Raw genomic sequence first — 15501 nt, 5'->3', positions numbered from 1 at the left:
AGTAACTGAAGCATAAACACATTATAGTGCTTTGTTCCCCTGTTAAAACTAAACTTTGTGCATATAAAAGAGTCAAAACAAGTGCTATGGTGGAAAAACAGTTTCTATAAAAAGTGAATCATAGCAAACTATATTTACATAATTTCTATGTTGTGGCTTTATGAAAAGCAATAAAGTAGCATATGGTCATTTTTGGAATTTCATTGGCTATTTGAAGTGCCAGTCATCTGCAGACTCTGTTTCTATTGGCTAGGTCTTTACACCAAAGAAGGGCAGGGACCCTCTTTCAACACAGACTCTCATTGGCTATTGTAGGCTGTGGACAGGATATGGAAGCTCCTATTGGGTCAAGTGAGGTATCAGTCGAAAGGTCAGAGTACAGCCACCATTTTGATACTAAGATGTGGCTAATGTTAACATGCTAACCAGAGTAATAACCTATGGTTGTGATGCAGAATATGTTGGAAGATTAGGACACCTTCCGGCTAATTTGAAATGATGCAGCAGTCGTTCGTGGATATTTATCGACGTAATAATGCCTTTTAGACTAAATATTTTACTGGATTGGATCAACAGGACCTTTGTCAATATAACAAGACCATTTTTTTGGAGTTATATCAGTCAGTTGAGTAATATGAGGCTTCATAGGTAAGTAGCATGGATTTTGTAATTGTTTGTTTGTTGGTGGTCTGACAGAGGTGTTGATTGCACCTGCTATTATGATTGTATCTTGAAATGGTTTGCATCAGTAGAATCACAAGAATCTTAGCTTTCCAGAGATGTGTCGCATGAGAACCCACTTAAAGACAGGAATTGTGTACATAACATAGTTGTGTACTTAATAGTGTGATGGCCCGTCCACGGGCCGTTGAACTTTAAGGGGTTTTAAGAGGCTCTGAATTATTTATACAATATTATCATATGTGTATTATTAATATGATATCAATATTTCATTTTTTAAACATCACGATTATCATCAATACCATATCTCACAACACCCTTAGCTGAAACTATCTTGAAATATTGCATTTTCCACTGAGAATAAAAGGAATGTCAGCCATTTTGTTTGTTTACACAGACAGAAACTCAACAGTCATGTGACGGGGACACAGACCAATAGAAAAGAATCAGTCAAAAAAACAAAAACAAAAACGTAGGCATCTCATAATTTTTGAATCGTTATTGTGAAACTAATATCTTTTGCACTGTGGACCAATGTAGCTATTACACATTTTGATGTGAGACTGGGTTGTTCAAAGTTATTTTAGGATAATTATTGAATTTTATTATTATTGATGTATTAAGTTGTAAACAATAATAATCATAGTAATCATACCCGCAGGTTAACTCAACAATCTGTAATATTTACCAAAGTTTGGTTCAAACATACTAATATACTGACTTGTTTTTTTTTTCTTGTTTTTTTTTTGTTTGATTTTTTCTTATTTTATATATTGACGGGTAGTTTAACCTATAACAATGAATTTATAAAAAACTGATCATATTTTGTATGTAAAATCTGAATCTGGCAAAGTAAGTACTAACTATAAAGTTACTTGAAACTACAGATGTCAGATAAATGTAATGGAACAAAAAGTACAATATTTCCCTTTTAAAATGTAGTGAAGTAAAAAGTAGCATAAAATGGAAATACACAATTAAAGTACAAGTATCTCAAAACTGTAATTAAGTACAATACTTGAATACACTAAAACGTAACTTTCTATCATTACTGATGTTGTCATCAAAACCTGCACTTTATGGGGATTTTCTCCATATTTCCATGATATATTGATTGTTAATGAATTACTTTATTTCATGAACAAAGGAATCATATTTACATACCACATTTTATTATACTTAATTTACTACACCTAATTGAGGAGTTCAGAAAATAATACAAACCAAAAAAGAGAAAAGAAAAGAAAAAAAGGTGGTTATAGGTGTTGAGGTTGACACAAAATTGTATATGTGAATACTGTACTGTATATATACAGTATATTTTCCAAATGAAGCAGTTTCTCTCAAGAACTATGGGGGGAGCTATTGTTATATGAAAACAACATACCATCATAACCATGGTGCCCAGGGATATCACAACAGTGCATCAAGGATGTGCAAGTCTTATGCAAGTCTTATGGACAATTAATATGATTCCATATTTATGCAGAAATAAGCTCAATAAATGTACAAGACACAGGAGTCAGTGGTGTGAGACATGCCAACAATTACCACAAGTTAATTAAAGTAGTGACTTACATCATTCACAGACAATTTATCTGTCTGCCTATGTAATTTAGTGCTCAGTGCTCAATACCTGCTGCATACATTCATCTGGCATAAATGCAGCTTAAGGAAGAGTTAATGAGTATTTACATGGTTCATGGTGCTTACTTACATAAAGCATCCTGCAACAGTAGTTTCTTTATGGGGGTCCCAACCCTAGCAACCCCACCACAAGATGAATCTAAGGGGTCGCCAAATAATTATGTGGTTAAGAAACAATTATAATCTAATTTAACAATTTAGAATTTGTCTCTAATCTTTGCTTTTTTCTTGTGAAATACTCAATAGTTTTGCCACTTTGGGATTAAAAAATGTGTTCAAATGAAACAATCTGAGAAGGGAAAATCACTCTGTTACTCACTATTCATAGATAGGAAACCTATGATGAAGGGTCACAGGTAGACATTACTTAATATTTTGGGGTAACTGCTGCTGTATAAAATGTGGAATTATATAATCTGACCAACTTTAATTACCCCTAAATTTGTACTGTAACTTGTCTTGTGGAATGTTTAATTGATATCTACAATTTGTTTCTGTACACACAGACAACTTCTCTAAAGTAATTCCAGTGACTTACTGTAAATATGATGAGTATGCTATCAGAAAATTCCTCTCCTGAGTTGACGCAGCATGACCCTTTACCCCCTTAACTTAGCGTAAGGTCAATTTGAAGTCCTCATGGGAAAATACTAGTGTTTTGTCAGGGCTGCTTTAGTTAACTTGTTTTACATAACATATTTGACCTCTTGCCCTTTTCACTCAAAGGTAGCTCATCTGTATTGGTTTTCCTTGATGCAAATCAGATAACAACATTGTAAAGTTATACAAGGACTGGGCATGTTTTGTAACTGCTGCACCTCCAGTGCTTTTTGCCTGTGATAACATCAGTAAAATTAACAATTGTTATGGTAATATCCTAAGACAAGACCAAGAACTGACTATAAAACATTCTACTAAGAATATTTGGCACATGTTTGCACATGTTGTAACAGATACTTTAATACATTTAGTCATCTATTAAAATGAATATAAAATGTAAAAATAAACATTTACATTTTGAAAGAAATCCAATATATGTTTAATTTCCATAGACAAAAAATATCAAAAGTTATGGTTAACATAAAATGGGGGATGTGAGATAATAAGATGTCAAGGCATTAAATAGCAGGTGAAAGTCTAATTGCCAAATTAATGTCAAGGACAGTCACTTTATTATATGAACACACACGTACAGTATATAATTATATAACGTGTATATTTTTAAAAAATGTGGAAAAGTAAATGGTGCTGACTGTATTTACTTTCCCACACCTACTTACAGTACCTTGCCCCCCAACCCCCAAACAAACACGCTTGCACACACTCAAAGAAAATCCAATACCAAACTTAAAAGACTCTATACCTGCCTCAAAATTGATTTTTGGTCAGAATCAAAGTTTGTAACTGAAGGTAAGTTTAAGCCGGCTGTTGCAACATCATGTGGTTATTGAACTGAATGAACAAATACTAAAGCAGGATAAATCTGCACTGACAAATTCTGACAGTGAAAGCTTTAAAATACTATTCTTGTGTTTTTATATTTGTATGAGAGCAAGATAAAACACTAAATCACTTATTATTGTAAAATAGGGTTTGAAGGCAGCAGGCTATTGTTGCTGACTCCTTGAAGTTCATCTTTCTGCCTTACTGGCAAGGTAAATGTGATATTAAGCTCAGTGAACTGCACAGAGGATAGAATTCAGTGCAACTGATATATTACTGATATTTCAGAAAATATTATTCCAGTCTCTTTAAGCCACTTGTTTTTATATTTGGGCAAAGACACTGTGCACACTTCATGTTTGTCAGTTTCCAACATGTATGTGTTTTGAAGCATTTTTCCCTCTACTAGTTTTGAAACAAGATAGACAACCATGAGAAAGATGCAGCTGTTAAACCTCCTTGGTGATATTTGCCCTGCTCTCATTGGTCCATGAGAGAGAGAAAATGTGTATAAATACTAATGTTGAGCAGCAGGTTCAGTGTGCAGTTTTCTCACACATCCAGGAAAAGCATGAAGCTGTTCATTCTCTTGGGTCTGTTCGGGCTCGGCCTGGCACACCACAACCCCCATACCAAACATGGCAGGACCGCCATCGTCCACCTGTTTGAGTGGCGCTGGGCTGACATCGCTGCAGAGTGCGAACGATTCTTGGGTCCCAATGGCTACGGTGGAGTTCAGGTATGTATGGCTGAAAACAGGTGGATAGTATAGTCTAAGTCAATCCTTTCCTTTTCTTTTTCACAGTAAGGTGTCTGAACTGCATATTGAAGATGCACAAGGCACGTCTTTTCACAAGGGTGGTGTGGTGAAAAGAAGCTATTGCTCTTCTATTTTATCTTATTTATAAAATACAAGTCTTGCCTTATACCGGAATATACACTCTATTGAGAAGATGTACATAATCCCTAACCTCTCTCTTCCTCTTCATTTAGACTTAATAACTGTATAGTACACTCATAATGTAGGCTATAACTCTATTTAGCACTGATCTTCTGTCTGCAGACAATTTCTTTATTTTTAGTGATAATGAATCTTTTTCCTATGTGTCGCTCAGATCTCCCCTCCAAATGAGCACATTGTGATTAACAATCCCTGGAGACCCTGGTGGCAGAGATACCAGCCAATCAGCTACAACCTGTGCTCCAGATCTGGCAGTGAGAACGAGCTGAGAGACATGATCACCAGATGCAACAACGTTGGGGTAAACTACATTACAGCAGTGATTTAGTGAAAGGCATTAGAAGCTTTGTTCTACATTTGACAGCACCTCGTAAATCTACAGCCTTGTATGAGACAACACACATTATACAACACTTAAAGCTTCATGCATCACTATCACATTTTTCTCAACAACAGGAACCTGGCATTTTAGAACAAAATACATTTTTAAACAAAGAGCAATAATCTAATTAATTACTATTACTATTTTATGTGGAGAAGAATATGATTCAGTTACTAGACTGCCAACATTACAGCAAACCAGCAGTGAGCAGTGCTACTCTGACATACCCCTGTGACCTTACAATGAACTTGATGTGACGAAGCAGTCACTTGACTGAAGGGAGGTGTTGATTAGTTGTGTTGCATTTACAATCCTGTATCCATCCATAGGTCAACATCTATGTGGATGCTGTCATCAACCACATGTGCGGAGCCGGTGGGGGAGAGGGAACCCACTCTTCATGTGGAAGCTGGTTCAGTGCCGGTAGGAAGGACTTCCCCAGCGTCCCCTTCACCCACTGGGACTTCAATGACTACAAATGCAGGACTGGCAGTGGCAATATTGAGAACTATGGTGATGCCAATCAGGTACTGCATAGCACTGAGAAAAACTGATGGAACAGTGTAATTTTCCCTTATTACCATTTCAGTTTTCACAGTACTTTTTCACACCATTCAAGGTTCCATTAATAAGAGATGGTTCAGTCAGGAGCTCCCTCATTGACTCACTGCATAACTTCATTAATTAAGTAGTTGTAAGACTCTAAACCACGAATAATATAACACTGGCTACAATAATGAACAAAAACTATGTTCACTTACTGCTCAAGGTGCGTGACTGTCGTCTGGTTGGTCTGCTGGATCTCGCTCTGGAGAAAGAGTACGTCAGGGGCAAGGTGGCTGATTACATGAACAAGCTGATTGATATGGGTGTGGCTGGATTCAGAGTGGATGCCTGCAAACACATGTGGCCCGGTGACCTGGCAGCTATCTATGGTCGTCTGCATAACCTCAACACCAAGTGGTTCCCCGGTGGTGCCAGACCCTTCATCTTCCAGGAGGTATTTTTTTTTCAGACATTTACATGAAAAGACGGAAGAATAAATATAAGAATCATCAAGTCCTATTAAACATCTAAACTGTATCTTCCAGTTTGTGTGTAGCCTTTGGTATTCTGTGTAATCAAGTTGGATTCAGACTACAACTGCATGAACTCACCTTTGAATACCATAGTTGTGTTTTCTACTGGAATATCTTGCTGAACCAAAATATTCCATGAACTTACTTGAACTTGATTTGGGAAAAAAAGAAGAAAAAACAGAGTCAGCAAACACAAACTGCTGCCAGCAAAACTACTTTCAAAACCGTGATTGGGAAAGCCCCAACTGTAATCTGCATGTGATCGGATGAGTGGTAACTGCACACATAGCGTCCATGTGTGAATGACCAACATTTATGACTGATAGCGCAAAGCAGCAGTCGGCAGAGCCGTGGGAAAAGAGCACAAAAATCAAGATGACAAACACAAACACATGCACACTAGTGCAGACGTTAATATCCAAGAATCCACTGACAAGAAGCTGATGCAATGGATATAAAAGTTTAAGTTGAAGGAGCTTAACTAAAAAAAAAAAGCAGGCTGTAATCTTAAAAATAATTATGCTCTGTCTTCAGTAACAACCCGAAAGTTAAATAGCAGAAAGATGGTTCTTATTTAAGTTTATTTGTTGTATTGCTTTTTGTCAATGTATAAATCACTCATGTGGTGCCGTTAATCTAAACCACTGCTACATTAAATAGTATGAGTGACATGAATTATGTGTTGTTTTCCCCTTTAGGTTATTGATCTGGGAGGTGAGCCCATCACATCTAGAGAGTACTTCCATTTGGGAAGGGTGACTGAGTTCAAATATGGTGCCAGACTGGGAACTATCTTCAGAAAATGGAACGGCGAGAAGCTGTCTTACACCAAGTATGTGTGTTTCTGTTGGTGTGCCTTAATTACATATCAAATTGATGCTAGATGAGTTTAAGAAAAAAAATGTTAAATAGCTACAGCCCCATTTAAAGAAACAGCAGCTAATGTACATGTACAAAATGACTGAACAAGGAGGTTCTTTTTTGCAATTTACTTTGTTTCTCTTTTCCAAAATGATTAATAATACTATAATTTTTACAGATTCTTAATTAACATATCCGATGTTTAGAAGTGGACTCCTCATTAGTAAATTGTTTTCTTGTGACCAGGAACTGGGGAGAGGGATGGGGTTTCATGCCCAATGGTAATGCTTTAGTCTTCGTTGACAACCATGACAACCAGAGAGGCCACGGTGCTGGTGGTGCATCCATTGTTACCTTCTGGGACTCCAGGCTCTACAAGATGGCTGTTGGCTACATGCTGGCCCACCCTTACGGAGTAGCCAGGGTGATGTCTAGCTTCCGCTGGAACCGCAATATTGTGAATGGAAAGGTACATTCTCTTTAATTAAAAAAAATAAAAGTAATATATAATTAACTTTGGGCATATTTTGTGTTAAATTCATTTATTCATTCTTTGATTAATTTGTCCTGTACATCAATCATTATTTCCCAGGACCAGAATGACTGGATGGGACCTCCCAGCCATGGCGATGGATCTACCAAGTCTGTTCCCATCAATAGTGACCAGACTTGTGGAGACGGATGGGTGTGTGAGCACAGATGGCGTCAGATCAAGTGAGTCCTCAGAACCTAAGAGACAAGGAACTCCTGACCTCACACACAACATCAGTCACTTCTTCTTGGTCTTATGCATCTAAAAACATTTTGTAGAATACTTTACTGTTACTTTTCTGTAAAAGCTACATTATTGCAATTATGTAATCCATCAATAAGCTGAAAACAACTCATAGACTACACCAATTTTCACTTTTTTTCTGTTAAATTAACTCAATCACCTAAAATGTATGTATTTTAGTTTCAAATCATTACAGTAAATTCAAGACAGAGCTATTACATTTTTTTTCATATCTTCCATTAGGAACATGGCCATTTTCCGTAACGTGGTCAACGGACAGCCTCATTCTAACTGGTGGGACAATGGGAGCAACCAGGTTGCCTTTGGACGTGGTAATCGTGGTTTCATCGTTTTTAACAATGACGACTGGTAAGAACTTGAAGTCTTACTCGGACTGACTGATGAATTAATTCATAGAACTAGGTGCATATGCATATCATATAACAGCTCACAAACTGTTCCAACATATACTAACGCATCAACAATGAACTGATCAACAACTGTCATTGACTGTCAACGGCAGGTTGACAACTGATCATTGGCTTTCTATGTCTTATGATACACTAGTGGATGTAATGACACACTGATTTTTAAAATGGCTTTTTTCTCACCTTATAAACTCATTCTATCATGTATCATGATTTACTATCATTTACTTACTGAAAATTGCAAATAATTGTGTAAATATAATCACTCATGTATAGGAAGACACACACAACATCTCGGAAACATTCTTCCCTGCCCCAGCATCCTGTTTCAATAGGAATGCAACAAATTAAGAGGGCAAGGTTGTGTAAAAATTTCTTTGTGTCATTGCGGAGGCTTTTAAAACAATATGTACCTTGTCTTCACCTTTAGGAACCTGGATGTGACTCTGAACACTGGCATGCCTGGCGGAACCTACTGTGATGTCATTTCTGGCCACAAGGAAGGAAACAGGTGCACTGGGAGACAGATCCATGTTGGCGGTGATGGCCGTGCCCACTTCAAGATTAGCAACAGAGATGAGGACCCCTTCGTTGCTATTCATGCTGACTCTAAGCTGTGAACACTTACTGCACAACTTAAAATAAATCCTGTTTTGAAACAACTTGAATAATCAGCTTGATTTTTTACTGACATAATGTACTGTAACCCTTTTTACCCTGCCTTTAATGTTGAAAGGTTCCAATTAGCCTTTTACATACTGAGTAACCTCCCAAGACAGCAGCAGAAATGCTGTAGTCTCTGCAAGGGTTTTAAAGGATACACTAACTTTAACAGATGAGGGTCAAATAGTATCATCATATGGTTCATATGGACAGATTTTCTGCATATTGGCAATTCAAGTATGTTGCCCTTCAAGTTGGCAAGTTTAGAGGGTTAACATTGATGTCATACAAAATGTAGCTCTCTTCACAGCAACACAGACACAGGTTGGTTCTTTGAAATGGGCGTTTATTGGTTGGGCATGTCTTGTTTCTCTGATGCATCCATGCCTTAGTCACATTGTAAGAGCTATATTTGTGAATGAACATAGTACAAAATACATCAATAAAAGAATATAGCATGAAAACAAATGAAATTACAAAATGATGCTTGGCAAAAGGCATTTTACAAGTAAAACAAAATACCTAGTTGGCCGCTTGTCATGGAAAAGAGGTTCTTGAGTCCTCGAGAGTCTTTTGAAAGTCCTTTTGACTGTCTACTTTGGCTTCAGATGTCAATAATTGTAGCTTGAATGCAATATAACAGAGCTTTGTGAGAGACCTTCGCTCACATTGGATTGTACACAGTGTGTCAACAGTGAACATTAGTTCTGGCACAGAAACATGGAAATACAAACAATGGACTAATGCACTAGTGGTTATAACACTTTCAGTCACCTATGCTCATTTTCTACCCGTTACACATCAGTATATTCCTGTACTGTGTGAGACAAATCCATTTAATCACATCAGATTTAAATCTAAGATTCAAACTTTACATGAAATTCTTAACATCAAATAAATAATTTATTTATTCATTGCATGAAATTATGGAATCAAACATGAATCAATTATTAATTGATTCAGTAATTATGCATCATGAACATAGAGCATTTATGCAATAGCACTTACACAATACAACTTCTCACGCTGCAGTTGAATGGGAAGAACAGTCAACTGCACAACAGCTCTTGACAATTGTCAAGGTTTCTGTATGTTTTTATGGCTGAATGCATCAATGGCATATAGTATGTTGAAGGTTTGCATTGACTGTGCTGAGTTCTTCATATGATGATGTTATGTGCATAGAAAAGTAAATTACCAAAACTTCTTAGCCCTTATTTTCCACCCTTGGGATACTGCAGATCAGTTCCAAGATAAACCTAACACCAGGAGAAAATATTGTTGTTGCAGTTAAAAATGTTTCCCTGCTGCACTGATGGATAAGTGATGTTTCTGTTGGGTTTGGTTCCAGGTTCAACAGATTTTGAGAAATGCATCAAGAAATACTAGAAGTACTCTATGGTTTTCATTTCTATTGATCTTTTAGTTACCAAACTAAAAATCTGTGGTAAAAAAATATTTGACCCAGCATGTTTTTGTAATATACAAAATATCGCTGTTATTAGAGATTCATGCAGACCACTTCAACAAGTGGAGAAATCCGAAGCTTGACAGGCCTGCCATGTAGTTACAATTTCTGAGCTATGAATGGACAATCAGTGTTCAGGGACATGGGGACGAATGACAATGAAAAGGTCATTTTTTCAAATTAGATGTTTTAAAATGGCTCCTTAAACATCATCACATCTTCTACACGGCCAGTGAGAGTCCTGAACAAACCCTGTGACACCTGCGGATGTCCTTCCTGCATTGTGTATTCCTCTCCTCCGGTGGGACGACTCTTTGCCATCACACTGCAGCCACTTCAGTTTCACCTGAGTGCAGCGCTGGCATCCGTCATTAGGGCAGGGTAGGGGCCCTGAGGCCCAGTGAGCCAAAACTCCACTCTTACTTCCTCCCTCTCTCTGTTGTCTTCCTGTCCCATCACCCCCGCTTTCTCTATTTCTCCACCTTCCCAGCCCACCTACAGAGTTCAGCAGCTCTGGACCGGTTACACTGGAGTGCCAGCCACCAGAGGTGAGACAGCAAAGGTGATGCCTGCCAGAACATTCAGCTCATCTCAGTTGTCATGGCAACATGACCCATGAGCGAGAGAAAACCTGGGAAATTCTTCAGTGGAGGAAAAAACATAGTAAATGAATGACAAAGAAAGCTTATTGTATTTATTTATGGATGGTGTAAACATTGACAGGTCATATGGTTTATGATGTGTGGCCTCACAATTCTTACAGTTCACAGAGAGAAGTGTTAAACCAGTTGAGAGTGCAAGACAAATGCAGATTATAATAGAAAAAAAATGGTAACATATAGGTCTCTGAAAGTGTCATAAGCATTGCAAATTATGAATCACTGTTCAATTTTAAGTACCACACGGCAGGTGGGGAATCTTTGTTCACAAATTGTGCGAGTGAGAAAGTCAGAGTGACAGAGAGTGCAGGAAGAGGATAGAAGGAGACCTTAACGTTGGACTAGCCTCAACATATTGCAACTGCTAAATTATTGACCCTCTCTCCATCTTTTAGTCCGGCAGCTGTGAGGGGCTGTACCTTCCGATTAGCTGCAGAGATGTCATCGTTGCAGACCGGGGTCTTTGGTCCTGTCATCCTCACTGATGCTTTGTGACATGGCTGTCAACTGTGTCCCCATCCTGTTTCATATTTCATATGGTGCACCAGACCTGCCTGTCACATCACCCAAGGAGAAAGACAGTCATCAACTTAAAGATGAGGCAAGTGAGTTTTGGATCTATTCAGCTCTTTCCCTTGCACTGCTCTGTACGTGAGGTTCATGCTGTGCTCTGATACAGACAGGAAATGTGGACTTTTCAACACTGTCACTATTAAATTAAATTACAGATTCACAATTTCCTATTAAAGCCTAAATAGGTATCTAGCAAAGAATAAAGTTGGCTTAGAATGTCTGTATTGTAAGAAAATTATGATGGTTGAACTGTGTCTTTTGATGCTAAAAATAATATGTTTTTTTTGTTGATGGTTATTGGTACAATATTGGTACAATCATAAACACAACATCAACTTCTCTGAGCAATTTGATACCTGGCTAATATTCCTCTTACCATCACATGGGGGCAGTATTGAAACAAAAACTATGGAAATTAAGCTTTTTCCAAAACAAGATATTTTGCTCTCTGTGAAATTTATTTCATAGCTGCTTGAAATTCAGTGTAGAATTATTCAAGATGCGAAAAGAATTCATGATTGATGTTTAATTCTAAGAATTGAGCATGAATGATATATTTTCAATGACAATATAAAAGAGGCGAATGATGTATGACCGTATTGCTCATACAAACTTAATACTTGCAAAACTGCATAATGTTAGGCTGTCACTGTTTGCGCTCAGCTGAAACAGACCTTGCCTTCTGTATTAAGCAGTCTGTTGTTTGTGTTTGTAAGATATTAACATCGAAATGTTCAACTAATCATTCTGACAGAGAACTCAGTGCAGAGTGGTATTGATCCCAAGCTCTTGACAGAGTTGTCATCCATTTTCTGGTCAATGTAGATCCTGTCAAACTTCCTCACCCTACAGCTGTCACTCTATCTTTATGTAATGGCACTTTCACCATGGCAACATGTTATATGGCAATGTGTACATCTACATTTATCTTTTTTAAAATAATGTGTGCACAACTCAAGTCTTGGTAAATGAGATTAGAATAGATTTAAGAATTTAAATGTCCACTGATACGTGGATGAACCTGCAGAAAAGAAGTTTCTAGGTCTTCAACATGGATTCACTCAATGCATTTAGTAAATATTTATGCCCCTAAAATGATGACATATGATGGGTACATGCAAAAAAGAAAAAGGAGCTGTATGGTAGTATATATATGTTATATATAGAATTTATAAAAAAAAAAAGTACCTGTTGTTTTATACACTATCCATGATGAAATTACTATCCATGAAACGTACAATAGCAGAGTTCAACACCATTATCAAACCAACATTTTTGTATTGTCTTTGTTATATCAACCTTATTTTCCAACTGGATTCATTTTGGCTTCTTTGTGTGGTACCGCACAACATGCAGTGGTTACATATGTTGTTTTTATGAAAAGATTCTTCTAACCTATTGTTTTTACATTATTTGATGTAGTTTTGGAAGCAGATACTTGTTCATACATGTTGGTAGGATATTATTTATTTTAGGATGTGTCACTTGTCTTAGCCTGTTGTTTGCATTATATTTATACTTTAGTTGTTACAGTGTTTTTATGTTGTCCTTTTGTCCTCTTAACAAATTTCTGAAGAGATTTGAAATGACTGTGTAATGGAAAATTATGACATATTTTCTCACATCAGTCATTTTTCTGTATGTGCCTTGACTACATCTGTGCATGATACTGCAAATTGTGTGTAATGTGCATGTCAATATCATACAAGCTATACACTAAACTGTACAAGTCCACAGCAGCTTTTACAGTACATGTCCTACATGGTTCTCTGACAAATATGATCTATTTTAATATATTATAAACACTCAGTCAAATAACAGTCTAGTCAAAATAGAATAATTTTCCTTAATAGCTCATTATCCAGTTTCCATGAAATAAAATTAAAAATAGCATGGAATTATGATACATTAGTACATTGGTTCTGTGTCACGGTTACCCTTTTCCAACACCTTTGCTGTCCTTGCAGTGAGCTTATTCATACCCCCCACCAACAGATTATACAGCAGCACACAGAGCAACATGAAGGTTGGCCTTTTGTGTCCTCATACATTTCTCTGCTTTAGTCTTTAATGATATCATTGCCTGGCTAAGTCATCTTTTATAGCTGACACCCCACAGGGTGGCCAATATTTAGTCTATGGTGTGTGTGTGTGTGTGTGTGTGGTCTGTACCCCAGGCATCCTAAATGTAGAGTGTGACAAGTCCTACTTAGGCCTGAATCTTATACCCCGACTATAATATGAAGCTAAAACACCGCTATGTGAAACGGGCTCCCTGCACAACTTTGAAATAATTGAGACAAACTCATTCAGTCGCGGCTCATTTAATATAATGAGCAAAGTGAGCTGTTCAATTTGCATACTGATAAGATGCCTCCATCAGATTACATAGCTCCCTCTCATAGATATTCACTGTGGATATTACATTTAATCAGAGCACGGATTTACTTTACAAACACACTCAGAGTAAGTGCAAACTAAGGCTTTCAATTAGGCCATTGCCAGGTCTTAATCACCTCGAAGATAAATTGGGCAGTGGGTCAACAGCTTCCTGAGTCATGTTGCGACCAGAAGTGCCTTACACACGGGGTTCAACACCGATCAAAAAGATTGGAAACACAATGCACATTTGGCGTTCAGAAACTTTTGTTCCAAAAAGAAATCCTGCCTATTTCAGCAGCATGTATATTTTATGTGCTGCCTTCTAACATTGGCTTTGGGATCTTATGTGATGACCCCTTTCAGCTGTCGCTCTTGTGCTTTTTTTATTGATCCTTGTTACTGCTGTGTAACTTCCCTGCTGCTTGTGATTGCTCCCTCACATTCTCTCCCCATTTCAGTGGATTCCAATTGTCCAGATGCTCTGCCTGGATGTTTGTATTGCACATGGTCCTATAGCTGAAACCAAAACAGTGAGGGCAGCAGTGCTGGTTGGTCTAAATCACATGTTTGTGCAGTGGCTCCAAGCTCTGCTGGAGGAATTGGACCAGGGACGCAGCCCACAGCCTGGTTCCAGAGCCCACAGCCCTGTGGAGCAAGACTTTCTGAAAGGGAGCAGATGGTGACATGAATAGTGCAGCAGGTCTCGTCCACCCCCGCCCATTGCCTTGCGTGCAGCACATTACCTCAACAAACGCTTCTCATAATTGATGTGCTGAAATGGCCCCATCATCACTGGATTTTGCCGAGTGGCAGAATCATCAAGGTCATTACTGCAACTCTGACATACTTTCTGTACTGTAATGCTGGGTCTGGGACTTCTTCAAGAGAAGTGGATTTCTTGAAACTTCTTGAAGATGGCTATACACATATTTGTCTGTCTGTGTGTGTGTAGCACTAGTGTAGATGATAGAGGTTATATAACCTTTATTTAATCAGGTAATATCATTGAGATCAAATACAGCAGAGAGAAAAATCGCACTGTTTAGCCAGGCATAACAAAAGCACGAACCGCATCACAGTCACAGAAACAGTCACAGAAATTACTAAATAGACTCAAGGTTAAAAGTTTAGAATTGGCAAGTAGGATGAGACATTCAATATTTAAAATCCTCTGTACTGTAATTCATTTCATTTAGAAGGTTCAAAGTAGTCAAAGGCAGTCTTCCCAAGTTCAGTATTTACATGAGGGGTAACTAGAATTTAACAGTCCTGAGATCTGGTCTCATCAGCAGTGATTTTGAAGTTGTTATTAAGTTTTAAATTGTCTACCCATGATTGTATACAAATCATAACACTAGCAATTGAATTTCTTTTCATATCTCATTACAGACACATTTTTGTACCACATTTTGTCTACATATCAGCACATATTTCATCTCTGTGAGTGATTTGAAAACACTTTCCCACCTAATTCCCTATCTGTCTACCAGGCGTTTCAG

The 15501-nt window shown here is 37.6% G+C and overlaps 1 protein-coding gene across 1 annotated transcript; it reads left to right on the top strand.

The window, feature by feature from the left end:
* The first annotated feature begins 390 nt into the window (after positions 1–390).
* On the top strand, positions 391–8919 carry LOC137194465 (alpha-amylase). The gene is made up of 10 exons (XM_067606375.1): positions 391–648; positions 4336–4510; positions 4887–5033; positions 5444–5641; positions 5884–6114; positions 6892–7025; positions 7301–7523; positions 7647–7768; positions 8073–8198; positions 8688–8919. Exons 1-10 carry the CDS (start codon positions 536–538, stop codon positions 8875–8877), a joined length of 1659 nt encoding a protein of 552 aa, XP_067462476.1. The 5' UTR covers positions 391–535; the 3' UTR covers positions 8878–8919.
* The last annotated feature ends 6582 nt before the right edge of the window (positions 8920–15501 follow it).

The sequence above is a fragment of the Thunnus thynnus genome, chromosome 12 (assembly GCF_963924715.1).
Source record: "Thunnus thynnus chromosome 12, fThuThy2.1, whole genome shotgun sequence".
Taxonomy (NCBI): domain Eukaryota; kingdom Metazoa; phylum Chordata; class Actinopteri; order Scombriformes; family Scombridae; genus Thunnus; species Thunnus thynnus.
The sequence above is the reverse complement of the archived record's forward strand: the minus strand, read 5'-3'. Positions and strand labels throughout refer to the sequence as shown.

Coding starts and splice junctions, on each gene's coding strand:
- LOC137194465 (XM_067606375.1), top strand. CDS start 536: ATGCCTTTTAGACTAAATATTTTACTGGATTGGATCAACAGGACCTTT. Junction 649..4,335: donor AGTAATATGAGGCTTCATAG/GTAAGTAGCATG, acceptor TCACACATCCAG/GAAAAGCATGAAGCTGTTCA. Junction 7,769..8,072: donor CACAGATGGCGTCAGATCAA/GTGAGTCCTCAG, acceptor ATCTTCCATTAG/GAACATGGCCATTTTCCGTA.